This window comes from Lampris incognitus, chromosome 3 (genome assembly GCF_029633865.1).
Source record: "Lampris incognitus isolate fLamInc1 chromosome 3, fLamInc1.hap2, whole genome shotgun sequence".
Taxonomy (NCBI): domain Eukaryota; kingdom Metazoa; phylum Chordata; class Actinopteri; order Lampriformes; family Lampridae; genus Lampris; species Lampris incognitus.
Genome location: NC_079213.1, coordinates 60,980,611 through 61,007,192, shown reverse-complemented (window position 1 = coordinate 61,007,192; position 26,582 = coordinate 60,980,611). Strand labels below are relative to the sequence as shown.

The 26,582-nt window shown below is 46.7% G+C and overlaps 1 protein-coding gene across 3 annotated transcripts in view; it reads left to right on the top strand.

Moving 5' to 3' along the window:
* Positions 1–26,582, top strand: part of atf6 (activating transcription factor 6) — a 90,656-nt gene that overhangs the window by 36,810 nt on the left and 27,264 nt on the right. For all 3 annotated transcript variants that reach the window (XM_056277244.1, XM_056277243.1, XM_056277242.1), the window contains 5 exons: positions 13,870–14,055; positions 14,769–14,860; positions 15,411–15,554; positions 18,731–18,826; positions 19,619–19,721. In XM_056277244.1, coding sequence (XP_056133219.1) covers positions 13,870–14,055; positions 14,769–14,860; positions 15,411–15,554; positions 18,731–18,826; positions 19,619–19,721 — 621 coding nt within the window. The remainder of the gene's footprint in view (positions 1–13,869; positions 14,056–14,768; positions 14,861–15,410; positions 15,555–18,730; positions 18,827–19,618; positions 19,722–26,582) is intronic.

Genomic DNA, 26,582 nt, shown 5'->3' with positions numbered 1-26,582 from the left:
GTCTGCACAAAATTTAGGGCTTTTATCAGACTTATCAACCAGCAAACAAGGTAACGCCCAGCTAGACGATGAGGGTTCTGCTATACCATTCTCAAGCATATATTTTATCACTGCTTCCATCACTTTTCGTTTTTCCTCTGCCCCGGTAAAAACGCTGGCGGATTGGCTGCGCCTCGCCTACATCAATATCATGCTCTACCAAGTGCATACAGCTTGGTGTATCAGCAGTAATGGAACGCAGCAGATATGCAGCCGGATACCTTGTGCTCTGACACATCACTGTAAGAAAATATGTGCTACAGGACCCACACAGTCAATTAGCAGGTGCTCAAATGGCTGCCCGACTGATGGAATAGGACTCAGCATAAAGCTGGCTTTATGCTCTGGTTTGGCTTCCCTGTCAACTGACATGTACGACATGTTCTAATATACCTGGATACATCCCTCTTCACACGAGTCCAGAAAAAATACCGCAGAATATAGTCATAGGTCTTACGGACCTCCAGATGTCCTGACTGATCATGAGATGTTTTCAGCACTTCATCATGAAACTTGGAAGGAACAACAATCTGAAAAATCGGATCACCAACAAAGTTTTCCCCATGTGGCACCCATTTCCTCACTAACAGGTTTTCCTGCAGCAAGTAACCACCTGCAGCACTCCTCCCATCATCAACGCCGAGAACTCCATCAAACAGCTGACTTAGAATGGGATCAGCTCTCTGCTCCCCCACCAGGTCACTACAAGAAACAGACAAAAGAGAATCAGGAATAACCACAGAGAATGCCCCACTCTTCTCTGCTACATCTTGCTCAGGTACAGGCTCAGGCTCCACCTCCGCACAGCGCATAGCCCATGTCACCACACATGCTGTAAACACATCAGGGAAACACTGAGCACTTTCATCTGGCTTCCCTATAACAGATGGTAAAGACGTTACTCGGGGGTGATGGACCATCGGCCCACACACGGTACTAGCCAGGTCATTCTGACTCCTCCAACTTACAACTTTCCTCAGCTCTCACCTGGTGACAAGGAGAAATTACAGGACTGGTATGTTGCACCGAAACGGCATATGCAGCCGACTTCCCTGGCGCTCCACTATTCCCAAGTCTAGGACAGTCAGCTTTCCAATGGCCCCTGCCCTTGCAATAATTGCACATTTTGGTTGCGTCAACATACATATGGCCCCGTGTAGCCTGTTCTGGCCCACTTAGGCGAGGACTAGTGCTTTCCTCCCACTTACCCGCTACAAGAAACCTGCTGCCATCATCACAAGCATGATGCTCACAATCACCCCTGTGCGTCAGCTCATACTCGTCTGCCAGCTTAGCTGCCTCCGCAGCAGTCTGCATCTTATGCTCATTGATATATATGGCAATGAGCCTTGGAACAGAATTTTTGAACTGCTCCAGAACGACCAAATCACACAAAGCATCATGAGTATCAACTTTCAAAGCTGTACACCATCAACTAAAATGGGTAACCAGCTCCCTGGCGAACTCAACATGCGTCTGCTTCCCGGACTTCTCCCATGTCTGAAACCTCTGGCGGTATGCCTCAGGCACCAACTCGTAAGCCCTCAACACTGCAGCCTTGACCGTTGCATAAACTTTACTCTCAGCCACAGTGAGAGCAGAATAAGCCTCCTGCGCTTTACCCGTTAGGACGCACTGCAAAAGTAGTGTGCGGTCAGAGTCTGACCACTCTCTACTCTCGGCTACACGCTCAAAAAGGGAGAAAAAAGCGTCTGGGTCCCGTTCGCAAAACCGAGGAACCATCCGCAGATTACTGGCAACATCAAAAGAACCAGAGGTACTGTTAGATCTACCAGGAACAGGAAAAGAGGCGTTGCCCGCACCAGTAACGGATGCAGTCGAACTTAACCTCTGCTCCTCCACCTCAAGTCTTTTAATCTCTGCCTCCCTCGTCAACTTCTCGACAACCAGTTTTTCCCTCGCAATTTGAGCATGCTCTCTCTCTCACGTGCTCTCTCTGTTTGTAACAGAAGCAGCTCTTTCCTCTGCTCGAAAGTTAAACCAGCCTCACCAGGGCCAGGCGCAGTGAAAGTTTCCAGCCCAGGACCAACAGCATACAACTTGGGTGTAATGACTCCCAGTTCAGTCAAGTTAGCTTTAATAATAGCTTTAACGTTCACCTTCCTTCTCTTACTGCCGACTTCCAATTTAAAATGCTTGGCGATTTCCAACAACTGCTCCTGCGAACAGTGCTCCAAAAAAACTGCTCCAATGGAGCTCTCAAAAAATCCTCCACACTAGCCATGACTTAAACACAATTTACCTGCCCAAACCACGGCAAAACTGCTGATGCAACAAAAACTGGTTACGAATCAGCACACTGAGCTCACACAGCCCCAACGCACAGCCCAAAAATATCACTGCAGCACCATCCCTCTAACTGCCTATCCAGAGTCTAACTAAGCTCCCCCTAGTCTTCAGGTGCTACTTGTGGTGGGTACTTATGCACTTAAACCCAAAAGCCCGGTGAAGCAACCATAAAATGGCGACCCACCTGCAGTTTTGGACGTTCCCCCGAGACAACTGCACCAACCACATTCTCACCACACTAACAACCCCCCAAACGAATTCCAAAGGGAAACCACTCTTAAGCCTAACCAGGTACAGAACAATGGCAATTTTACTTCGGCGTGCCCAGGACCGACAGGATCCAACGCCACAAAAACTCCAGCATAACCAGCGTGTCGACACAAACGCACATTCCTCAGAACAAATCAATGGCTCCTTACCTAGTATAGCTGCTTACATTAACTCAAAATAACCAACAACCACTTACCACACTCGTCAATGTCTCCCAACAACAGACTGCGCAACTCATTCTCCAAAACGAGGCGCCCAGCTTACTACGCTACAGCTGACCTGACATCACGCCAAGACGGGCTCAACAAAGGAAGAGCCCCCATATGTCACAACCCGGCTCGTAGGCTGCAAAAAAGATGGGAGACCAGACGAGTTATCAATTTTGCCCAAACACATTTGTTTACAAAACGATAAAGAGCAACGAAATAAACGTGGTAGTCTGCACTCATGAACAAAAGGGACGAGCCTCCGCCCCTGACCAAGATTATGACGAGTCTCCGCCCCAACCAAGATCCTGCAAGACAAAGAAGAACACAAAATCACAGGCGCCCCTAGTGGAGCAGAGGGGTCATCACAATAGGGAGAGAGAGAGAGCGCTGTTTTATATACATATATAAAATAACAGATCTAAAAAAAATATAAACAGCACAAACCAAAGTGAAAGTGCAATTTTCTATACAGATTGCAATATTTACATGGGTTAGTGTGGGGGGCTGGGGGGGGCAGGGCGCCTGCTGATGAGTCCGACTGCAACAGGGAAGGCACTGTTCTTGTGGCGCGAGGTTTTGTTTCTGATGGACCTCAGCCTCTTGCAAGAGGGCCGAGTCTCAAAAAGGTGGTGTCCAGGGTGGGAGGGGTCAGCAGCAATCTTCCCTACCCACCTCAAGGTCCTGGAAAGATGAGAGATGGTTCGGCCAGACACTTTCCAGTGTTGTGCAGGTTTTCATTCCAACTAAACTGTATACCAGCTGATCTCACAATAAATACCCCTTCTGTTTAAACTTGTGCTCATAGGTGAAAGCAGCTGATGATGTATTTAATAGAAATATAAACTTCCATACACACTGCTCTCGGTTGCACATTGTTAAGGGAGCGCTGTGGTAGACAGTGTTTCTTTTTCACTCATTTAGCTCCATTGCTGTCCCCCCAAAACCAGAGAATAGTGTCCATAGCAAGAATAATATAAATGCAGTTAAATTTTATAAGATATACTTTATTAATCCCTGTGGGGAAATTCATCCTCTGCATTTAACCCATCCTATACACACACTGGAAGTAGTGGACAGCCATGTAGCTAGGAGCAGTGGGTAGCTGCCGTGCAGCGCCCTGGGACCAACTCTGGTTCTTTTTGCCATGGCTTGGTCAGGGGCACAGACAGGACTATTAACCCTAACATGCAGCACCCTAACATTAAACTTGTCCACTTTTTCTGCTTCCGGTGTGGGAAGATGGCGGCACGAACTCACATTTTGAGCACGCTCTCTCTCACGCGCTCTCTCTGTTTGTAACAGAAGCAGCTCTTTCCTCTAAACACAATACCCCATAATGACAAAGTGAAAAAGGTTTTGCAGAAATTTTTGCAAATTTATTAAAAATAAAAAACTGAAATATTGCATGTACATAAGTATTCACACCCTTTACTCAGTACTTGGTTGAGGCACCCTTGGCAGCGATTACAGCCTCAAGTCTTCTTGGGTACGAAGCTACAAGCTTGGCACACCTATATTTGGGGTATTTCTCCCATTCTTCTCTGCAGATCCTCTCGAGCTCTCTAATGTTAGATGGGGAGTGTCGCTGCACAGCTATTTTCAGGTCTTTCCAGAGGTGTTCAATGGGGTTCAAGTCTGGGCTCTGGCTGGGCCACTCAAGGACATTCACAGACTTGTCCTGAAGCTACTCCTTCGTTGTCTTGGCTGTGTGCTTAGGGTTGATGTTATGTTGAAAGGTAAACTTTGGCCCCAGTCTGAGGTCCTGAGCTCTCTGGAGCAGGTTTACGTCAAGGATCTCTCTGTACTTTGCTCCATTCATCTTTCCCTTGATCCTGACTAGTCTCCCAGTTCCTGCCGCTGAAAAACATCCCCACAGCATGATGCTGCCACCACCATGCTTCACTGTAGGGATGGTATTAACAAGGTGATGAGAGGTGCCTGGTTTCCTCCAGACGTGACGTTTGGCATTCAGGCCAAAGAGTTCAATCTTGGTTTCATCAGACCAGAGAATCTTGTTTCTCATGGTCTGAGAGTCCTTTAGGTGCTTTCTGGCAAACTCCAAATGGGCTGTCATGTGCCTTTTACTGAGCAGAGGCTTCCGCCTGGCCACTCTGCCATAAAGGCCTGATTGGTGCAATGCTGCAGAGATGGTTGTCCTTCTGGAAGGTTCTCCCATCTCCACAGAGGAACGCTGGAGCTCTGTCAGAGTGACCATCGGGTTCTTGATCACCTCCCTGACCAAGGCCCTTCTCCCCCGATTGCTCAGTTTGGCTGGGCGGCCAGCTCTAGGAAGAGTCCTGGTGGATCCAAACTTCTTTCATTTACGAATGATGGAGACCACTATGCTCTTCGGGACCTTCAAAGCTGTAGAAATTTTTTTGTACCCTTCCCCAGATCTGTGCCTCGATACAATCCTGTCTTGGAGGTCCACAGACAATTCCTTTGACTTCATGGCTTGGTTTCTGCTCTGACATAAACTGTCAACAGTGGGACCTTATATAGACAGGTGTGTGCCTTTCCAAATCATGTCCACTCAATTGAATTTACTACAGGTGGACTCCAATCAAGATGTAGAAACATCTCAAGGATGATCAGTGGAAACAGGATGAACCTGAGCTCAATTTTGAGTGGCATAGCAAAGGGTGTGAATACTTATGTGCATGCAATATTTCAGTTTTTTATTTTTAATACATTTGCAAAAATTTCAGTTTTTTATTTTTAATAAATTTGCAAAAATTTCTACAAAACCTTTTTCCCTTTGTCATTATGGGGTATTGTGTGTAGATTGATGAGAAAAAAAGGAATTTAATCCGTTTTGGAATAAGGCTGTAACATAACAAAATGTGGGGAAAGTGAAGGGGTGTGAATACTTTCCAGATGCACTGTATGTGTTCTTGTAGGTTTTGGATATGTCTTAGTCTTTGGTATTGCACTGATATGGGCTGGGGAAAACGACATGTCGTTCCAGTTCAGGTATTCAAGTACATGAATGACAAATAAATGATCCTGATCCTCAACAGTAATTCTTTTTTTTTGTCAGCTCACTTTCATACTCAAAAAGATTTGCAATTGAAATTCTAGTTACTGCACGACTGTTGGTGTCTCATTACATAAAGATCCTAAATCCAGTTTTACCCAGCCCTCGTCACTACCAAAACAAAAAGAACTGCTGGTCCGAGATTGACCAGGCTTCCCAGGTGTAATGCTCATTAAATTGGTAGTTGCTGATATCAGTCGGAGTGGCGGTGGGCTTTATAGTGCCCCTCTCTCCACGTCAGGAACTTCCATTATTCAACACTTGAACCCATTTTTTTAAACATTTATTTCGAAACAAATGTAAATGTACCCGAGTTAGCTAAGGGGCTAGTTTCAATCGGCCTTTTCACCTGTGGACCACACGTGCCGGTTACTGGTGTTTATTTCCTCTTGTAAACTTGAAAAAAGTTTTCATCCTGCCTTGGTAAGTTGAACCCATCCCAACACTTCCTCCCGAATTAACCCTTCAACCCCTAGCTGGAAAGAGCAGCCTTGATAAAAGCAAGGGCAGTAGTCGAGTGTGCAGTCCCTTTCAGCTTGTCCAGGCTTGTGTTTCCTTTTTAGTGTTTATTGTTTAGTGTTTAGTGTTTCCAGTGTTTATCTATCGGCGTGGTTTTTTAAGTGTGTTTTGTGAGGGAGCGACATTCATTCCCTCACAAATCAGATGAAAAACCGCTGTACCCTGGTGTCTCCGCTAATCACTAGCTTGGTTGGGCAGTTATCATTCGGCCATTTCATTGATTAATCAGGAATCAGGAACAATTTATTTGTCATTTCACTTCATGCACTTGTGTACATGAAATGAAACGAAATGCCGTTTCCCCCAGCCCACAACAGTACAACACAAAGACAAAAACTACAAGACCACACATATCCAAACTAACAAATATATCAAAACTAAACAATAAAATCACTGTCCAAGGGAACGAACGCCAGCCAGAATGACTGTCTGAACCGCCAGTCTGCATGGGCTAGCAGTTAGCTTAGCCCGCCCCACTTCCGCATCCTGTCAGACCACCCCGGTGTTTCCTCCTCGGTGCAGCTCCAGGCGGGGTCGTGGTCCCCAGGCCCACCAGACGAAGCAGACCAAGCTCTCCCAGCCGATCCAGCGCCAGCTCTCCCAGCCAGACACCCTCGACACACCTCCCCTCGCTCCTCACGATGACATCAAAAACACCACAGTCAATGCCAGGCGAGGCCGCCGCCAGACCACCCTCTGTGTTATCGGAACTGCCGGTCTGCTTGGGCTAGCAGTTAGCTTAGCCTGCCCTACTCTCCCAGCCATCAAACAAAGACAACACTTAGATGCAGACATGGACAAAGACGCTGCATGGACGGTATTGGGTGAGGCCGCCGCAAATATGAATTCGAACAGCCATCTTCCCACACCGGTAGAGACTCCCGCGGTCAAGGATCTGGCTTCAAGTCTCAGCAAGCAGGCACAAATTGAACAGAAGCTAACAGGGACAGCTAATAACAACTTTTTTTTAATAAATACATTTGTTTAACGCTCCATAATAATCACCAGACATCTCTGTGAGGCAGTGATATAACAGAATTCAACATCAGACGTACAGAAACGAATTCAGATTACAAGTTCATGGGGTTTAACTCTGAATCTCATTACACCTGTTTACATCAGATCATCACCCTCTCCTCTTACCCCTTCAGATCAGGTAACAGCACTGATGGCTTTGATAGGCTTCACTCAACAGCCTTTACGCTGTGTCTAAGGAAGTGATGCACTTAGAAGAGCTCAGTTAATCCTGAATACAAACTTCATTCATCTCATCCTTTTTTCCCTCAGTGCCAGAGAAGTTTAGTCAAATATTGGTGTTGCCATAACAATAAACACAAAATACCATCACAAAAAATAAATAAAATTAACTTAGAAAAAAAGAATTGAGATGGACATTGTGATTTGTTGAAGTTGTGTAACACTGTTATCAGATGAAATGCATCCATTTGCAGGAATTTCAGTGAGGAAGACGGGGATCTAGTTTGTAACCTCACTGTCTTTGTTATACATTTGACTTTGTAACTGACTACTTGGCACGTTTGAAGGTTGCTAGGACATGGCCCTAACTTGGTCCACAGATAACAAAGTAAACTTTAAATTGATGAAAGGTCAGAGCCTGGGCCACTGGCCTGGAGATGGGTGTAGATGTAGATGTGTACAGGCCAGTGGCCACCAGCCTGGAGATGGGTGGAGATGTAGATGTGTACAGGCCAGTGGCCATTCTTTCAAGGATGAGGATGTGCACATCCTTGATAGGGAGGAACGCTGGTTTGGACGGGGAGTCAAAGAGGCCGTCTACGTGAAGAGGGAACAACCATCCCTGAAGCGGGGGGGGGGGGGTACATCTGTCGCCATCTTAAATGCTGTGATTGCACTTGATTTAACTTTCTGTGAGTTCCTTGCCTGGTTTATTGAGCATGCATATAAAGATTTTTTTTTTTTGCTACCTTTTTCTCCCCAATTGTATCCGGCAGTTACACCACTCTTGCAAACCTTCACGGTTGTTGCTCCAACCCCTCTGCTGATCCGGGGAGGGCTGCAGACTACCACATGCCTCCTCCGATACATGTGGATTCACCAGCTGCTTCTTTTCACCTGACAGTGAGGAGTTTCACCAGGGGGACGTAGTGCATGGGAGGATCACGCTATTCCCCCCAGTTCCCTCTCCCCCCCGAACAGGCGCCCCAACTGACCAGAGGAGGCACTAGTGCAGTGACCAGGACACACCCACATCCGGCTTCCCACCTGCAGACACGGCCAATTGTGTCTGTAGGGAACACCGACCAAGCCTGAGGTAACACGGGTTCGAAATGGCAATCCCCATGTTGGTAGGCAATGAAATGGACCGCCACGCTACCTGGACACCCCCCATAAAGACATTTTAAGCCATAAATAAACACACACCCACACCCAAAATAATAAAACTATCCAGAAACCAGTACAACATTTGCATATTTCTGACACTTGAATCTCCTGTTAGACTACGCTACATCTCCAAACTCCTTTTGGTTGTTGAATAATGCCCATGTACACTGCTCAAAAAAATAAAGGGAACACATAAGCAATGCAATGTAGCTCCAAGTCAATCACACTTTTGAGATATCAACCTGTCCAGGTAGGAAGCAACACTGATTTGTGAATCAATTTCACCTGTTGGTAAATTGTCTAATTTCCACCAGGTGGAAATTACACAATTTGCAAGACAACCCCTATAGAAGGAATGGATTTGCAGGTGGTGGCCACAGACCATTTGCCTGTCCTCATCTTTTCTGGCCGATCTTTGGTTAGTTTTTCATTTTGCTAGTGCCCTCACCACTAGAGGTGGCATGAGGCGGTATCTGCAACCTACAGAAGTTGCTCAGGTAGTGCAGCTCATCCAGGATGGCACATCAATGCGTGCTGTGGCAAGAAGATTTGATGTGTCTCCCAGCACAGTGTCCAGAGCATGGAGGAGGTACCAGGAGACAGGCCAGTACACCAGGAGACGTGGAGGGGGCCGCAGGAGGACAACAACCCCGCAGCAGGACCGCTATCTGGTCCTTTGTGCAAGGAGGAACAGGAGGAGCACTGCCGGAGCCCTACAAAACGACCTTCAACAGGCCACTAATGTGCAGGTTTCTGCTCAAACAGTGAGAAACAGAATGCATGAGGATGGTATGAGGGCCCGCCGTCCACAATTGGGGCCTGTGCTCACAGCCCAACACCGTGCAGCCCGATTGACCTTTGCCAGAGAACATCTTGGTTGGCAGATTCGCCATTGGCGCCCTGTGCTCTTCACAGATGAGAGCAGGTTCACACTGAACACATGTGACAGACGTGAGAGAGTCTGGAGACGCTGTGGAGAACGTTCTGCTGCCTGCAACATCCTCCAGCATGACCGGTTTGGCGGTGGGTCAGTGATGGTCTGGGGAGGCATATCCTTGGAGGGCCGCACAGACCTCTACGTGCTAGCCAGAGGTACCATGACTGCCATTAGGTACCGGGATGAGATCCTCAGACCCATTGTCAGACCATATGCTGGTGCAGTGGGCCCTGGGTTCCTGCTCATGCGTGACAATGCTCGTCCTCATGTGGCCAGAGTGTGTCAGCAGTTCCTGTATGTCGAGGGCATTGATGCTATGGACCGGCCTGCACGTTCCCCAGACCTGAATCCAATCGAGCACCTCTGGGACATCATGTCTCGTACCATCCGCCAACGCGATGTCGCACCACAGACTGTCCAGGAGTTGACCGATGCCCTGATCCAGGTCTGGGAGGAGATCCCTCAGGAGACCATCCGTCGTCTCATCAGGAGCATGCCCAGACGTTGTAGGGAGTGCATACAGGCACGTGGAGGCCACACACAGTACCGAGCCTCATTTTGAATCGTCTTGAAGAATTTCCACAGAAGTTGGATCAGCCTATGTTCTCATTTTCCACTTTGATTTTGAGTATGATTCTGAATCCAGACCTTAATGGGCTAATGATTTTGATTTCCATTGATCATTCTTAGGTTATTTTGCTCTAAACACATTCCTCTGTCTAATAAATAAAGATTTTCAGCTGAAATATTTCGTTCATCGAGGTCTATATTGTGTTTTTAGGTGTTCCCTTTATTTTTTTGAGCAGTATATTTCTACGCACTGGAGCCTGTTCACATTTCTCAGGTTTCTGACTGTAGCGCGACCTCTTTGAAACAACTGAGAAGCGGTGTGGTATGCATTGCAAGCAGGCTCCAGTGTGCACTGCACTGGCGTTCTTAAACAACAAACGGTAGTTCCATGGTATGGAGCGGTCTGAGAGGAGGATCAAGCATTGAAAATACACGAGAGATGTATCGTTTTATAGATGGTTAACGCAGGGGATCTGCAGCTTTTATTATTGTTTAAAATGTTTGTTTTAGCTCACCCCGTTTGCTGCTATTTATTTTTGCGCCCACTTACCGGGACTAGCAGCCAGATCCCTGACCGTGGGAGTCTCCGACTAAGGTAATGTCCATGGTAGCATGGTGATTCAGTGGTTAGCGCTGTCGCCTTACAGCAAGGAGATCCTGGGTTCGAACCCTGGGGTTGTCCAACCTTGGGGGGTCATCCCAGGTCGTTTCTGTATGGAGTTTGCCTGTTCTCCCCTTGTCTACGATGGGTTTTCTCCGAGTGCTCCTGTTTCCCCCACCATCAAAAAGACATGCATGTTAGGGTTAATACTTGTCTGTGCCGCTGACCGAGGCATGGCAAGACGAACTGGAGTTGGTCCCCCGGGTGCTGCACGACGGCGGCCCACTGCTCTTAGCTACACAGCTAGGATGGTTACACGCAGAGCTTAATTTCCCTACGGGGATCAATTAAGTATCTCAAAATCTCATGCATCAATAACTTGTGAGTAACTCATACCACCTTATGTCAGTAAATCCAAACTATTCCTTTACTTGACAGTAATAGCCACTCCGCCATCTTTGACCGCACCCCGCATTCTTTTCTACAGCCTCATCACTGTGGCAATGTCACGCACCCTTGCCCCCAGCCCTCCTCCTCCCAACCCCTCCCCAGTCCTCTTGCTCCCTGGTAACCACCGTCTCATAGAGTTCCCAGGCCTGGGTCGGTGGCACAGCTCCCAGATTTGGGCTGGGAGACAGAGAGAGGTTTCTCAGGAGACGGAATACAAATACAGGGATCCAAATAACTTAATCACTAGCAGAGTTATTAGACCCGAGGTCTTACAGGCTTACTGCATTCACACCGCCTGGGGAGGGTGTTTGTGTTTTGGGAAAGGGGCGTGGGAGGGCGGAGAGGCCAGAGACTGGGCAGACACAATGAGGATCTTTGGGTCTTCACAGCTGCAGGTCCCAGTCATTGCATGGGGTCAAGACTTGCGCTGTTTTGATTTTGCAGATGCAAAAGCTCCCTTTGATTTCAATCCCCACCTTGCTGACCTTGGAGGGCAGGAATCCCGAAGCTCATCCCTGTTGGACACAAGCCAAGTTGTCGGCCTTTGATTCTTTTTGCTGTAAATCTATCCCTGAGGTGCCCTTGTCAGAGCTTTGGACAGACTTTGATTGTCTAAACATTTTCCATAAACAAATCCAAGCATTCTAAATAGGAAAAGGATGAGAATCCTCTGTTTATTCACGGATCAGTTGGCGTGGATGAACCTCAGACGACAGTAATTAAGGATGACTATGGTTAAACTTTTTTTCCCATACTCTACTCATAGACCTGTAGATTTAATACGTGTCCTGGTGTTTATACTTCCATTAAGTGAACCCATTCTTCACTGAATGACATGTTTCATAAACACCTCTTCCATCACATCCAGGGGCAGGACCGTCACATCCATCGTTTCACCTTGGTGAGTGTGACCCCCTGAACCCTGGTGCTGCATCCCCCACCTTGTTGGGGAAGTCCTTATGAATATTGCCAGCGGAAGTTTAAGCATGCATGGGGAGTGGGACTCTATGGGGTGACATTAAGATTCATTATGTTCCAAAGGGACTGTTTATTTTGTGACGCATCTCAAACGGGTCTGTTTATTGTTGTCTGACCATAACGGGTGGGTGCGACGGCAGCCAAGCGAGCTCTCCTACGAGCACTAAAGTCGAGCGAGCCCGGCTTTAATGTTCCCTGCTGCCTTACCACGACAGCCCCGTCTTTCATTATCTTTCTTACTCTCACGCATCTTTTTACCAGTCATTCCACCCTCCCCCACACACAGCCTGCCTCCCACCCCAAACTCCCCCTATGCTTCTCAGACTTTGTTTTAAGAGGCTGCATTCCTGAGTGTAGTCCAACGGTGTTGCGTGCCAGATACCTGCCGTGTATTTATCTGCATGTGTGTGTCTGAAAGAGAAAGAGAGAGGGTGTGTTTGTGTGTGTGTTTTACAATGAGAGAGTGTGTCAGTGTGCACAGGTGAAGCAGAGTGAGAGAGAGAGTGTTGCGTAATACCGTGGAGTCGGGCAGCACCTGGCGTATACTACATCGGCATGAGCAGGATGTTGTCTTCTATAGGCATCCTGTATATGTGCACGCCATGCGAGTCCGGATTTGTACATCCATGCATGTTTGTGAGGACGTGTCAGATGAATGTTCCATCCCTGTTCGGCAGCAATGTGAATCAAAGGCCCCTTTTAACTCCCAAAGCCCAGGGGGATGGAGACGGCATGATGTCATACCGGTTATGTGAGCCTGTGAGCCACAGCCTAACAGGTGCTTCAGACAGTTAATGTGTTACACATCGTAGCATGCTCCCGATTAGTGCTAAGTCTTTCCCCCTTCAGCCATACTGTTTGGATAGGTGTCAGGCAGACATCTCATTGTGATAGGCAGTAAAAGTGGTTGGATGATTTGAATTTGCACACAAGGCTCTAAATAGTTTCTCATCCATCCATCCATCCACCCATTATCCGAACCTCTTATCCTGCTCAGGGTCGCGGGGATGCTGGAGCCTATCCCTGCAGTCATTGGGCGGCAGGCTCGGAGACACCCTGGACAGGCCACCAGTCCATCACAGGGCCGTTTCTCATTCACTCACTCAATAATATCATGCCGGAGCATCCAGGTGGTGTAGCGGTCTATTCCGTTGCCTACCGCGGTTGGAATCACCGCGTTACCTCCGGCTTGGTCGGCGTCCCTACAGACACAGTGTGCCGTGTCTGCGAGAGGGAAGCCGGATGTGGGTGTGTGTCCTGGTCGCTGCTCTAGTGCCGCCTCTGGTCAGTCAGGGCGCCTGTTCAGGGGGGAAGGGGAACTGAACTAGCATGATCCTACCACGCTCTATGTTCCCCTGGTAAAGCACTGTCAGGTGAAAAGAAGTGGCTGGTGATTCCAAATGTATCGGAGGAGGCATGTGGTAGTCTGCAGCCCTCCCCTGACCTGCAGAGGTGGTGGAGCAGCGACTGGGACAGCTCGAAAAATAGGGTAATTGGCCAAGTACAACTGAGGACAAAAAGTGGGGGGGAAATCCAAAAAAAAAAAGGTAATAATAACATCATTCCAATCTTTCTGTCCCCACAGTCAATGGTGTCCCAGAGGCAGCAGCGGTTGATTAAGAACCGCGAGTCTGCGTCCCTGTCTCGGAAGAAGAAGAAGGATTACCTGCTGGCGCTGGAGGCTCGTCTGAAGGTGACACTGTCTGAGAATGAGGCGCTGAAGCATGAGAATGGAAACCTGAAGAAACAGCTTGAGGGACTTCTGTTTGAGGTGGGACGTCCAAAACAACTGTCCTCATACACACATTGCACTTTTGTTCCAATCAGGATGTCTTGGCACTAAGACGTTTTTAATTAGCTGTGCAGGTTTGCAGGTGACACAGGACAGAACATGTTAAAGTGGAAGAGCAGCCTGTTTGTAAGCCGGATGTGAGTATATGTCCTGGTCGCTGCACTAGCGCCTCCTCTGGTCGGTCGGGGCACCTGTCCGGGGGGGGAACTGGGAGGAATAGCATGATCCTCCCACACGCTGTGTCCCCCTGGTGAAACTCCTCACTGTCAGGTGAAAAGAAGCGGCTGGCGACTCCACATGTATCGGAGGGGGCATGTGGTAGTCTGCAGCCCTCCCTGGATCGGCAGAGGGGGTAGAAGGGGTGGAGCGGCAACCGGACAGCTCGGAGGAGTGGGGTAATTGGCCGGATGCAATTGGGGTGAAAAACGGGGAGAAAATTAAAAAACAAATAAAAAAGAGACCACTCTAATGCACATCAACAGTACTTCAGCACAACACACGTTGATTAGTAATGCCAGTTAGTTTCTGCTGAGACCCTCTGAGAAGTTACGCGGGGTTAAATGAAAGATACACTTGCTCATTCCAAAAGAAAAAGATACTAAAAAGGCCAAAGAGACACTGCGGCACCACCACACATGACCCGTGCTCTTCAGCTAGTTTGTCTGTTAATGGGCCCCTTATACCCGCCACAGAACACAGCCCTCAAGTCTTCAGCCCCCAAGCGTAAAGCTGTGTGCGTCATGGTGGTTCTGGTGTTCCTCGTGCTCAACGTGGGACCCATGAGGTGAGTCTGTTGAGCTGGACACCGAGTATATAAGAGCCCCTGTGTGTGTGTGTGTGTGTGTGTGTTGGAGATAGATGCCAGAATGTACAATGTGCCAGTTTTTTTTAAGCCGGAATCCTTTTGAAATGAGAATGCTACCTATTGCGGCAGTGCTGTTGAAAGTGTGTGTGTGTGTGTGTGTGTGTGTGTGTGTGTGTGTGTGTGTGTGTGTGTGTGTGTGTGTGTGTGTGTGTGTGTGCACGCACTTGCGTGCCTGCTAATGTGTGCCAGTCACACAGGCCAGATCAAAGTTCAGATTTTACTGATGGCTTAAAGACTTAAAAGCCTCCCGCTCACAGGATGTGGGCCGCATGGAATTCTGCGGTTGTTTCACTCCATTACTGAGTTTTTCTTTTCAATTAAGGTTTCTTCATTCCAAGTCCCCCTAACTGGCTTTCTCTCCCCGCCCCCCTCCTCCCCACCCACCTCTCCCAATCCCTTTTAACTCTCCTTCCTTATCTCACTGTCTTTTCCCGTTGTCATCCCTGCCCCTTCTCCTCCGTCCGTCCAGTCTCTTCCAGAGTGGCCTCAGCTCCACGCTGTCGACCGGCTCCGCGCAGCACAGCGGCCGTCACCTGCTGGGCTTCTCCCCAGAGACAGAGGCCGGGGTGGGCCCCGAGCCCCTCGGTAGCAGCCCCCCTCAGACAGCTGACAGGTAATGAGCTCAGCCACCAGCAGCTTTCCCCCAGCGGCCCACAGCAGTATTTATCCACCGTGTCAGCCATGGCCGGCCCAGGATGCACCTGTGCCTCAGCCGGGACTCAAATTGGACAGCTCATTACTGGCATGTGTAAACACGGGCGCCAGCCGATGATTGACTCTGTCCTAAAGCCTAGTCTTACTCGAACTGCCTCCAGGCTAGTGTCTTAACTCACAGCGAAGTGGACTTTTTATGAAACAGGAGACGGGAATGGGGCGGGTTTTTTGTAGTTTGACATAAAGCTGGATATGGCCAGTAACGATGAATAGCATTGGAGAGTTGTATGCGTTTTTTCCTCTTAACTTATTCTTTTTGGAAATGCAACACAGTCAACTGTCCTCACTTTTTTTTGAATAATTGCTTGAATAACATTCTTTACTGGTACCCTGACAGCGCCCTCTTGCCCTGAAAACCAGGTTGTTTTTCACAGTGCTCGGTGTATCTCGTGTCTCTGTGTCACCGCCTGCCTGGATTGTGTCAGATCGTTGCATTGGGTGGTTTGTATTTTAATGCAAAGCAGTCATCTGCGGTATCGAGTTTCCCGCCACCATCCAGGGTGGAACGCATTAGCCTCTACACACGGGGCTGACAGACAGGACCGAACTCAGTAGGCTAGACTGTGATATGGAGGACATATGCAGCCAAGTCTCAGGGACTCCTTCCTGAGCAGAACAGTGTGTGTGGCATGGTTAACATGGACCCCTCCGGTGGTGTTACATCGGGCCCCCCCCGTGTTCTGACATGTTCTGCCTCGCAAGAAAACATTTCAGGATCACAGGGAAACCGGATCGGCGGGCATAGTTAGCATGCCAGCTCAGACCTGGGATCGCTCAGGCGAGGAATTAAGGGGGTTGCAGCCCTTTTCTAATGGGGCCCACGCAGACTGTGGGCAGTCTACAGTTGCTAAAGTTGCATGATTGGCCAGCCGAGCACTGAGAGGCACGAGGGAGCGCGCACAGTTAAAGCACCCCAGATAAAAGACACTCTGATAAAACACCCACTGGTAAACTCACAAAAGGATTGCACAGCTTTTGTGGCAGCTAAACTGGCACAAATAAGCCAAAAACCGTGTCATTCTCAAAGCACTCGCAAAGGGTGAAGTGCACCCCTAACTGCACCGCAGCAGCGCTAACAGCCACACGCAGTTGGACTGAACATTATCAGCGTCTTCGGAGAGCTGGTGGTAACGGAAGTGCATTTATCAGGGGTGTCACGACCAGACTTTGCAGTGGTCATGGCAGCAGTGGTTGTAGCCAGGCGAAGGCATCGTCATGCCAGGCATGCTCGCAAGCGGAAGAAAATCCATTTTTGATTTAACTGCTACCGAAATCATACAGGTTGCCAGGTCAAACAGTTCTTGCTGTACTTGATCACATGAAGGATGACGTTGAACCTGCCGACCGTGTTCTTGGCGCAGAGCCACCATTTATACTTTGCCACATGGATAATTGCAGTCCAACGTAAATATTACTCAGCTGCAAAACTGTATGGGTGTGTTTGCACTGTAATATCATTAGTGCAATATCTTTTGTGAATCAGACCTTGAGACGGGGCAGCAGTGTTACCAGATTGGGATACTTTTTATTTGATTGGGGTAAAAATGGCTCTGATAAACACAATTATTATTACATACGTACACCAGACAGACAGCGGAACCTTCTACTAAACGGCAGTAAAAAAAATGGGGGGGGCTATTTTTGGGTGGGTTAAGGGCTCTGATTGGGTTATTTAACTCTGGCAACACTGCGGGGCAGATAGTGGTTGCAACTGATGTGCAATTTACGGTGGCTGCAGTCCATTCTGTGCGTATTCACCTGTTAATACAAAGTGAGTCTTAGAAAAAAATCAAAAGACTTCTGCAGATAGAAACAGGAGGAGGGGGAGTTAACAGATAATTAGAATAGTTGTAATTAAATTTATTCCTCTTTCAAATCAAACATCCCAAGATATGAGTAGAAAGTTTTATTCTTGCAATTGCAAGAAACTTTTTTTAACCATTTTTTGTTGTTAACTTTTGTAACTTTTTTTTTTTTACTTGAACGTCGCTTAACCATGTCATGTGATATGCTACTTCAGTATACTTAAACAACAATTACTGGGACCACTACAGAAAATTGCAGATGAACAATAATATCCAGGAATTCACAATATAGACTCAGCCACTGACTACCCCTGTAACAAATTGGCCAAAATTTTGAATATTGACCATATATGGTCTAGCCATATACTAGGTTTTGACCTAGTCTTGTTCAAAAATTGCAAATTTGGGGGATGGAGAGCAACGTGTGACAAGAGGGTGTCTCTCCAAAACTGGGGGTGTGGAGGTGCACCTCTCACTCTGATCATTTATATAATGTCTTTATTTTAGTTTCTGCCAACAGATGTCAAACTATATCAAAATGGGATGGGGCCAGCGGGCATCTGGGGTGTGTGGCGGTCTATTCCGTTGCCTACCAACACAGGGGTCGCCACTCTGAATCCCTGTGTTAACTCCGGCTTGGTCGAGCATCCCTACAAACACAATTACCTGCAGGTGGGAACCCGGATGTGGGTATGTGTCCTGGTCACTGCAATAGCGCCTCCTCTGGTCGGTCGGGACGCCTGTTTGGGGGGGAGGGGGAACTGGGCGGAATAGCGTGATCCGCCCACGTGCTACGTCCCCCTGGCGACACTCCTCACTGTCAGGTGAAAAGAAGCGGCTGGCGACTCCACATGTATGGGAGGAGGCATGTGGTAGTCTGCAGCCCTGGTATACATCGTGACGGATGCGTTAACACGTGCAGAACTGGCAGAATTTCAGATAATTCTATCACTGTACAATTTGTACAGTGATAGAATTCAAGAGGCTTTATTGTCTCCACTTTGGAGATGTGCTGTTTCCGTTTTGTTAGTTTTGGCAGTTCCCTTTACCCAACCCACCACAGGTGTCTCACCCCTTCTCCAAGTGCAGGCAACCATCTTGTCTTGCGGATTGTATTCACTGCATATTCCTTCCATATGGAAGTGTTTCTTGACAGGTTGTTGTTCACATTTGTTACATGGATCGTAGAGTATAGAAATAATCTGATCCCTTTCTCACTCTCTCCCTCACTACCCCCTCCTTCCCTTCCTTCCTTTCTTCCATGTTTTAGCTCAGAAGATAAGGCCTTGATGGTGGTGAAGGACCCTGAGTTCCTCAGGCCCCCTGCTCCCTGCCAGCCACCTATCAACAGGACCAAGTGCATGGAGTCAGTACCTCAGATAAAAATGTCATCTGTGCCCTCGACTCTGATATCTCTTAACACTAGAACGACTGGGATTTCACTCCTACGTAAAACCACCATGGGCGGTCAAAATGGCCGCCCGTTTTTAAACTCTATATTCTGTCAAGACAAACACCCAAAGGAGATATTAAAGCATTATATATGTTAGTATGTCTGTTATGAAACTAACTGACACCAAAATTAACAAGTTAACAACTTTAATACTATTTTTAAACAATTTAAAATGGCCACTGTCCAACACCTGTAAATACTGCAACACCTCGGTGGTACTCATGATGCGTCTGTAATGGCGTCTGTAACCACACATGATCGAAAATCAAGTGTAGACTATTTCTCTGCAGTGCAGGATGCTAGTGTGTTTCTAGGACAGAGCAACGAACTTCACGAAGGAAATGACGCGACCAACACACGTCATACATAGTGACATGACACACATGAAGACGCACAGATTACGAGACGGTCGTATTGACCGCTCGTGGTCGTTTTACGTAGATCTTATCATAACTTTTTTCTGCAATTGATCTAAAACTCGTTTTAATGCAAATATAAACAATTTTAGGACCATTCAGTGAGCGGCAGATCTGTATCTTTTTTTTCCACAGACTTATTAAACTTTAAAAATCCAAAACAGTCAAAATGACCGCCTTGGTCGTTCTAGTGCTAAAACCCACAAACTGTCCTTTTGCCCCTCGAGACTGTAATACTGTACCGCCATAACATATTTTGATGCGTGTTTGCCATTACACTGACTGACAGGTTGGCCCATGAGTTGAGAGGTTGGGTCCACCGGCACGAGGTGGAGCAGACCAAATCAAGGCGAATGAGTAAAGGCCACCACAAACCCACCAGGACCATCTTGGTAAGTCCCAAAGGAAAGCATTCAGTACATTCGATAAGGTGTTACGTGAGGTCAGGTTTTATTGTTAGCCGAGTCTGTGCAAACAAGTATGTTTGCAGAATCGAGAGATTCGACTAAACAGAATATTTGGATTTAAAACACAAAGGACATAAGTAAACATTTTCAATTAGGAAAGCTATCTAAAAGTGTACTGCAAGAACGTATGGAAAAGAGAAGCAATGAATCTTGAGGGTACATAAGGCATCTAGGGATATATATACACACACACACACACACAAGCTGGCAAAGGAGTACAGGAATATAAGTAATGATTTTTTGATTATTATCTGATTATCTATTATCTATTATATCATATCATATATTAAATATAATATAAAAAATTATGTTATATTGTATATATCATATATATGATATATATAATGGCAGCACAGGGGCACAGTGTTTAGTGCGGTCACCTCACAGCAAGAAGGTCCTGGGTTCGAGCCCCGGGGTAGTCCAACCTTGGGGGTTGTCCAGGGTCGTCCTCTGTTTGGAGTTTGCATGTTCTCCCCGTGTTTGCGTGGGTTTCCTCCGGGTGCTCCGCTTTCCTCCCACAGTCCAAAGACATGTAGGTCAGATGAATCGGTCATACTAAATTCTCCCTAAGTGTGAGTGAGTGTGTGTGTGTCTGTGTGTGTGGGGGGGGGGTGGGTGGGTGGGTGGGCGGGCGGGCGGGCCCTGTGATGGCCTGGCAGCCTGTCCAGGGTGTCTCCCCGCCTGCCACCCAATGACTGCTGGGATAGGCTCCAGCGACCCTGAGAGCAGGATAAGTGGTTCAGATAATGGATGGATGATTCAATTCAATTCAATACAATTCAATTCAGTTTATTGTCATTAAAAACAATGTGCAGGCATATGTTAAAAATGAAATGAGGACTGTGGCTTCACCAAACAGTGCAAGACAGACACAGACAAACACAACAAACACAGTATAAGATATACACACATGAAGACCAAAAGCTAAAAATAAGTTAAAAACGAGCAAGAGTACAAAATATTTAAAAATATCTACAGACATTCAGCGGGTAGCCAGGTTCAGGTGGGCAACAACTTGTGGAAAGAAGCTGTTTTTGAGCCTGGTAGTGCGGGCTCTGAGGCTCCTGTAGTGCCTCCCACAGCGCAGGGGGGAGAACAGTCCGTGGTTGGGGTGGGTCGGATCTCTGCTGATGCTCAGACCCCTTCGAAGGCAGCGTTTGTGATAAATGTCTTGTATGGCTGGGAGCTGAGTACCGGTGATATGCTGGGCCGTCTTGACGATCCGCTGCAGAGCTTTCTGGTCTACTGAGGTGCAGCTGCCGTACCACACAGAGATGCAGCTGGTCAGGATGCTCTCTATGGTGCAGTGGTAGAAGTTGGTGAGAATTTTGGGGATAGACGGGCGCTCCTCAGCCTCCTCAGGAAATGCAGGCGCTGTTGAGCCTTTTTCACAAGGGCCTGGGTGTTTGATGTCCAGGAAAGTTCCTTGCTGATGTGGACTCCAAGGAATTTAAAGCTGGAAAAATATTATATATACTACTATATGTAATAATATATACAGTATAGTATATAATATAGATTATAACACACACACACACATTATATATTATATATATTATATATATATATATATTATTATATATATTATTATATATTATTATCTGATTATGATTATTATGTGTGCAGAATGCAAGAGCAACATCAGTTTGAGTAATAGGTAAAATGTGCCCATCCTCTCCTGTAATCACACAAGGTACTGTATGTTAAAGATGGACTTCATAATCATTCTTTCTTTATCCCCTCTGTTCGTTTGCATTGCAGTCCTTTGTTAAGTAAGTAATGAAAGTGACCTTGATAGAATTATATTGTAAGGCAGTAAAATATATGAACGAGCAGATAACAGAGCTTTATTCATCAGTTCCACTGACCACATGACTGCAGGTATTTACCATTAACTTGAAGTAGTTTGGGGACCAAAAGTTCAGTTTCCTCGTCAGCAGCCCTTAAATCTACCTGATGTACCACATTAAGAGATTTATAGCAAGACCAGCGCTGTTCTTGCACCACCGTCTCCCGTCTCCTCACGCCTCCCTTCTTCCTGCCCCTCGCTCTCTTTATTAGGCCGAGTTTAATCCCGCGGCCCTGAGAAAGTAAACACACACCGTCTAGAGGAGTGCTGTAGGATTAGTGCCCCCTGCTCTTTTTTCCAGCATTTTTCTTCTTCTTCTTCTTCTTCTTCTTCTTCTTTTTTTTTGGGGTCACAATGAGTCCAACCTAGAAACTGCTGTGGATAACGACACACGCCACACTCTTCTACACTGCGGCACAAAACTTTTAAAGAGTTTTTTATACGCATGTCCCAGTATCCATGTTGTGCCGGACGCAGATCAGGAATGTTGTGCCACGTCACGGCTGACCTGAACGAATCAATCCAGACATCCAAGTGCAGCTCATTTATTAATTTATTTATTAAAGGAACATTCCAGTTTTTATTTCAGCCTGGGTCTTATTTGCATAGTATTTTTCATCATCACTATTGATTGTTGTAGTAATTTATGTACCTGCATCATTGTCCAGTTTATCTAAACCTCCTATTTGCAATTGAAACTTTAAAGTTAGTAGCTGAAAGGTTTTGGTTAAATACGGGAACTCTGACTTTGAGAAACGAGCTACTGCGCACATGCAACATTTGTTTAGGCTGCCCTGATGACCCTCGCATGGAAAATCCACATTTTATAACGCTTCTGTAACGGGTTAAGTACAACATCACCTTTCTGCACCTTGTAGTTCCGGTATGTAATTAAATAATTATACTTGTAATTTAACTTGAGAAATTTCAACTTCGTTTCCACATGCAAATAAGAGATAACCTGGACTTGGGGGAGGGAAATTGAACTGTGTGTTAGTGTGCCCTACTGACACTGTTGTGAAGGAGAACGTGTCTGGTCTCGTCTTCAAAAACCTCCACAATGAGACGGCTGCGGCTATTACTACAAGTACTACTAATACTGTTACTATAGTTACTGTTACTATTATTATAGTACTATATAACAAGTAACTGTAGTACTAGTAACTATAGTACTATATATGCATGCCTTTTTATCTGCCCAGGGAGCTAACGGCCATTACCATCGCCGCTGTATACATCCCCCCACATGCTAGTGCTAAGGTAGCACTTAAGCAGCTACAATGTGCCATCAGCAGACAACAGACCAAACACCCGGACAATGCCTTTATCATAGGTGGTGACTTTAATCAGGCTAACCTCAGGGCTGTATTTCCCAAATTCCATCAGCATGTCTCCTGCCCCACTAGGGGACAAAACACCCTGGACCATCTCTATACAAACATCAAGGACTCATACAAAGCTACTCCCTGCCCTCATCTGGGGCATTCTGACCACCTCTGCCTGTTCCTGGTCCCAGCCTACAAACCCCTAATAAAACGGGTCAAGCCAGCAGTAAAGACAATCACTGTCCGGCCAGAAGGAGCAGTCTCTGAACTCCAGGACTGTTTTGAAAACACAGACTGGAGTATTTTTGCACATTCAGCTACCCATGGCTCACCTATAGACATTAATGAACAGACATCTGCCATACTAGCCTACATTAACTTTTGCACTGAGAACGTCACAACAAAAAAATCAGTCCGCACCTTTCCAAACCAGAAACCCTGGATGACCAGTAAGGTCCGGCAGCTGCTGAAAGTCTGGGATGCAGCGTTCAAGTCAGGTAACTGTGAGGCCTACAGCGCAGCCAGATCCAACCTCAAAAAGGGCATCAGAACAGCCAAACATTAATATTCCCTATGAATAGAGGACCACTTTCACAATAACTCCGATCCCCGGCGAATGTGGCAAGGCATTCAGTCTATCACAGACTACAAAAGCTCCAATAGCGGTCCCACTGTCCATGATGCCTCCCTGCCAGACAAGCTAAATCATTTCTATGCCCGCTTCGACAAGAACAACACTGACCCAGCCACAAAAATCCCCAGCCACCCAGAAAACCTGGTGCTCACTCTATCAGTCGCAGGGGTCAGAGAATCACTGCGCAGAGTGAACACACGGAAGGCTGCCGGACCAGACGGCATACCGGGTTGGGTCTACCGGGAATGTGCCGACCAGCTGGCTGAGGTTTTCACACCTGTATTTAACCTCTCACTGTCCCAATCTAAAGTCCCGGGATGCTTTAAGACCAGCTCTATCATTCCTGTCTCCAAGAAACCAACATCCACATGTCTGAATGACTACCGACCCATAGCACTCACCCCATTGCCATGAAGTGCTTTGAAAGACTGGTTCTGGCTGACATCAAAAACATTACCCCCCCCCCCCACATTCGACCCACATCAGTTCGCCTACCATCCCAAAAGGTCTACTGAGGATGCCATTGCCACTGCCCTGCACTTTGCTCTGACCCACCTTGAACTTAACAACACATACATCCGGATGCTGTTTATAGATTATAGCTCTGCATTCAACACTATCATCCCCGCCAAACTAACCACCAAACTCCTCTCCCTTGGCCTCAACCCCTCCCTCTGTAACTGGATCCTGGACTTCCTGATCAACAGACCTCAGTCTGTTAGGTTAGGTGAAGACTCCTCCTCCACCCTGACCCTCAGCACAGGTGCCCCTCAAGGCTGTGTTCTGAGCCCCCTCCTTTTCTCCCTCTTTACCCACGACTGCCTGCTAACTCACCCTTCAAATGTTATAGTTAAGTTTGCAGATGACACCACAGTCATTGGCCGTATCACCAACAATGACGAGATTGAGCACTTCACATCATGGTGTACTACCAACAATCTTGTCCTTAATGTGCAGAAGACAAAGGAGCTGATTGTGGACTTCAGGAGGTCTAGAAGCTGCAGCCACTCCCTCAGGATGCTCTCTATGGTGCAGTGGTAGAAGTACTATATAGTATTATAGTATTATATAGTATGATATTATATAGTATATATAGTACTATAGTATATATCGTATAGTACTACATATTATTGTATATAGTATACTATATTATATATATATATACACTCACCGGCCACTTTATTAGGCACACCTGTCCAACTGCTCGTTAACGCAAATTTCTAATCAGCCAATCACATGGCAGCAACTCAATGCATTTAGGCATGTAGACATGGTCAAGACGATCTGCAGCAGTTCAAACCGAGCATCAGAATGGGGAAGAAAGGTGATTTAAGTGACTTTGAATGTGGCATGGTTGTTGGTGCCAGACAGGCTGGTCTGAGTATTTCAGAAACTGCTGATCTACTGGGATTTTCACGCACAACCATCTCTAGGGTTTACAGAGAATGGTCCGAAAAAGAGAAAATATCCAGTGAGCGGCAGTTCTGTGGGCGAAAATGCCTTGTTGATGCCAGAGGTCAGAGGAGAATGGCCAGACTGGTTCGAGCTGACAGAAAGGCAACAGTAACTCAAATAACCACTCATTACAATCGAGGTATGCAGAAGAGCATCTCTGAACGCACAACATGTCGAACCTTGAGGCAGATGGGCTACAGCAGCAGAAGACCACACCGGGTGCCACTCCTGTAAGCTAAGAACAGGAAACTGAGGCTACAATTCGCACAGGCTCACCAAAATTGGACAATAGAAGATTGGAAAAACGTTGCCTGGTCTGATGAGTCTCGATTTCTGCTGCGACATTCGGATGGTAGGGTCAGAATTTGGCGTCAACAACATGAAGGCATGGATCCATCCTGCCTTGTATCAACGGTTCAGGCTGGTGGTGGTGGTGTAATGGTGTGGGGGATATTTTCTTGGCACACTTTGGGCCCCTTAGTACCAATTGAGCATCGTGTCAACGCCACAACCTACCTGAGTATTGTTGCTGACCATGTCCATCCCTTTATGACCACAGTGTTCCCATCTTCTGATGGCTACTTCCAGCAGGATAACGCGCCATGTCATAAAGCTCGAATCATCTCAGACTGGTTTCTTGAACATAACAATGAGTTCACTGTACTCAAATGGCCTCCACAGTCACCAGATCTCAATCCAATAGAGCACCTTTGGGATGTGGTGGACCGGGAGATTCGCATCATGGATGTGCAGCTGACAGATCTGCAGCAACTGCGTGATGCTATCATGTCAATATGGACCAAACTCTCTGAGGAATGTTTCCAGTACCTTGTTGAATCTATGCCACGAAGGATTAAGGCAGTTCTGAAGGCAAAAGGGGGTCCAACCCGGTACTAGCAAGGTGTACCTAATAAAGTGGCCAGTGAGTGTATATATATATATATGTGCGCGTCTGTGTGTGTGTGTGTGCGTGCACGTGTGTGCGTATAGTACTGTGTAGTATATAGTATATATAGTACTATAGTATAGTATATATAGCATAGCACTATATCATATAGTGTGTGTGTATATATATATATAGTATATAGTATATAGTATATATATATAGTACTATTATTATAGTAATACTAATAGTATTATAAAATACTATTAACGGTCGATAGGAACGCTGAAAAATACTAATAATCAGAATCAGAAATACTTTACTCATCCCTGAGGGGAAATTGGATCCTATTACAGACACTCAAGCTATAGTAAAGGAAAACTTACAAGATAACAAGAAAATAGAAATAAATGGAAATAAGAAAAATAGAAATAAATCGAAATAGAAGATAAAATAAAAACTAGAAATAAGAATAAAATATATAAACATATGTGCACCATGTGCAGTATAATGCCCAGGTTGGGGGGGAAAAGCGGACTGTTCCTTTAAGAAGCAGTGACAGACATGTTTCTCTAATCCCTCTGGCCTTCCTGAGGGCAAGGCGACCAGACCAGCCACAGAGAGGCCTCACCAAGACACT